Consider the following 3,169-nt stretch of genomic DNA (forward strand, 5'->3'; position numbering starts at 1 on the left):
CACTTTAACTTCAAAATTGAGGGTGGCCCGGAGGATAGGAACTCCTGCTGTAATCCATGGTGGTAGTGGTCCTAGGGCTGCCAAAATCTGAGCTAGCCAAGGGCGAGCTGCATCACCCAAAGTGAAATTCTCTAGGTACTGGACTGCCTCCACTTATTCGAATCCCACATAAGTGTTCAAAGAGCAGGCGTCGAAGCAGACTTTCAAATTTCTCACCTTTGTCACTTTTGTCCCCTTCTTGATGTGAGCCACATTGGCATAGAACTCCCTGACCAGGTGCTCATTTGCATCGATGACACTGTGGGTGAACCGCTTCCACCCTTTGCGCTCCCGAAACTGTCTAAGGACATTTGGATTATGAATATCCAAATACTTCTTTAAGAACTATCGCTCAAGTGTGAGCGACCTCTGGGGCCACAATTCCCAGAACCTGTTGAAGGCTGTCAAGCTCAGGAACCGATCCTCCCATATTTTCTTTTTCTTCGACCTCTCAATGCCACCCACTTGAGTGTTCCCCCCTTTACCATCATCTAGGACATCATCATCATCATCGACATCAATAGCTACTGGTTCCAGAGGAGTAGGTGTAGAGGAGGGCTCGGAAACCTAGCTTCCCGCATCAGAACCCTCAGAGGAACTAGATGTAGGTTCATTGTGCAATTGATAACACCCAGTGGGTTGGGATGGTTGGGACTAGGCCTCAGGTTGGACATCCATTGAATGACCCTTGGAGGCTTCCCTAGATGGGGCATAGGAACTGGATTCTGAGGGATATGTGGCCCTTCCTCTCCCGGTGGTCGGCTTTTTAGCAATAGGCTTCGATTGCACTCCTAGAGGGTGAGTGCCTTTTCCTCTTCCTCGGGAGGATTCACCTCTCCCTTTTGATGTATCACCTCTACCACATGATCTAACCATTGTTTGCAATACAAGGTACATAGGTCAGTTGAGTTCAAAAGAATTCAAACATTTGCAGAATAATTGCAGCACAATAGTCATTAAAGGAGACAGTGCGGACCGCACAATTTTTAAGTGCGGCCGTAGACTGTCTAGTGTGGACCGCACAATTTTGAAGTGCGATCGCACATCCTGAAGTGCATACCACATAATTGTGAGTGCGTCCGCATATCCTGCAATGTGGACCGCATAATTTTGAGTGTGGCCGCACAATTTTGAGTGCGGCCGCATAAGTCCAATCCTCAGATACTTGTTTTCTGAAGTTCAAAAGTGCGATCGCACACATTTTTATGCGGCCGCCCAATTTTTCTGTGGACCGCACAATTTTGAGTGCGGTCCGCACTTTTCAAGCACAATATTTGCCCAAATCAAGTGGTCTACAGACCGCAAAAATTTGTGTGCGGCCGCACAATTTGAACATTTACAACAGTAAGGTTAGGGTTCATGCAAATTTTCACAATTTATGCACAAATTAACATGATTAATGGTCTACCCAGTCCCTAATGAAAATATATGAAATTACCCACATGAGGTTTAAGTACATATTAAGCACATTTGACATTTTTAGGCCTAAACATATCTAAACTAATCAAATAAAACAAAAACAAAAATTAAGAAAAATGGACAAAAAATCTAACATGGATTGAACATACCAGTAATGAATGATGCATGTGAGAAACTAACTTGATGAACTGAGTGTGATTTGTGAACTATTTTGTGATGCACAGTGTTTTCTTAGGACTTGAGAATTCAGAGAGCGTAAAGTGTGAATAGTGTTGAAAAGCCCTATTTATAGTTTGACCAAGTCGGTCAAAGAGTTAGCTGAGTGCGGCCGCACAATTTTGAGTGTGGTCCGCACACTTTACCTGCTCTTTGAACTAAACTTCTGCGGTCCGCACAAAAGTGAGTGCGACCGCATAAATTTGTGCGGTCCGCACAATTTTGTGTGCGGCCGCATTTTGGCCAATTTTCTGCAAATCCAAACTTTAGAGAGTTCATGTTTTTGGGTGTCCAGTTGTGCGGCCACACAAAGAATTGTGCGGCTACAGAGCCTTCTCTGCGGTTGCAATCATTTTTGTGTGGTCCGCACAATTTTGCTGAGGTCTGCATAATTTCAACATTTGGCCAATTTTTTCACTTATAGTCCCTGCAATGCACACTCATTCTTGCAATTCACTTCAAAACCAGTTAGCTCAATAAAAAACCTATCTAAAAAGGAACAAAATGAAAAAAATAAAAAGAAACATGGGTTGCCTCCCAAGAAGCGCATGATTTAATGCCGCAGCACGACGCAGGTTACCATCAATCACTTGAAATGAATCAGCGCCACAACGTGTCCATCATCAACCTTGCCACGATAATGTTTCACCCGGTGACCATTGACTCTAAACACTTTATCATTCTTGTTCTTTAAGTCTAATGCACCTAAGGGTGTCATATGCACAACCTCAAATGGACCACTCCACTTGGACTTTAATTTTCCCGGAAACATCCGTAACCGAGAATTGAACAATAGCATAAGATTGCCTTCTTTGAACTCCTTGTTCCAGATGTACTTGTTATAGAGGTACTTCATCTTGTCCTTGTACAAGGACGAACTTGAATATGCATGGAACCGGAATTCATCAAGCTTATTCAATTGTACCACCCTTAAGTTTGCGGCGACATCCCATTCAAGATTAAGCTTCTTCAATACCCACATAGCCTTGTGCTCAAGTTCCACCGGTAGGTGACAAGCTTTCCCAAACACTAACCGATACAGAGACATACCAATAGGTGTTTTGTAAGGCGTCCTATAAGCCCAAAGAGCATCATCAAGTTTCTTTGACCAATTCATCCGGTTGGCATTCACGGTCTTTGACAAAATATTCTTGATCTCCCGGTTGGAAACTTCAACTTGCCCGCTTGCTTGAGGATGATAGGGGGTCGACACTTTGTGAGTAACACCATACTTTGTAATTAAGGTATCAAAAGCTTTATTGCAAAAGTGCGATCCCCCATCACTAATAATGGCTCTTGGAGTACCAAACCTTGTGAAGATGTTCGTTTTCAAAAATGCCACTACACTCCGAGCTTCATTGTTGGGAAAAGCCACGACTGCAAACCACTTTGACATATAATCTACAACTACCAATATGTAAGTGTTCCCACAAGATCTCACGAATGGACCCATGAAATCAATGCCCCACACATCATAAATGTCAATCTCCAAGAT

At 43.3% G+C, this 3,169-nt stretch overlaps 1 protein-coding gene across 1 annotated transcript; it reads right to left on the minus strand.

Annotated features, from left to right (window-relative positions):
* Positions 1 to 2,092: 2,092 nt before the first annotated feature.
* Positions 2,093 to 2,656, minus strand: LOC138902272 (uncharacterized). Its single transcript, XM_070190117.1, has 2 exons — positions 2,265 to 2,656; positions 2,093 to 2,159 (listed from the first exon to the last, which is right to left on the minus strand). The coding sequence occupies exons 1-2, from the start codon at positions 2,654 to 2,656 to the stop codon at positions 2,093 to 2,095; spliced, it is 459 nt and encodes a 152-aa protein (XP_070046218.1).
* Between the last annotated feature and the right edge of the window lie 513 nt (positions 2,657 to 3,169).

Source organism: Nicotiana tomentosiformis, chromosome 12 (assembly GCF_000390325.3).
Source record: "Nicotiana tomentosiformis chromosome 12, ASM39032v3, whole genome shotgun sequence".
NCBI lineage: Eukaryota > Viridiplantae > Streptophyta > Magnoliopsida > Solanales > Solanaceae > Nicotiana > Nicotiana tomentosiformis.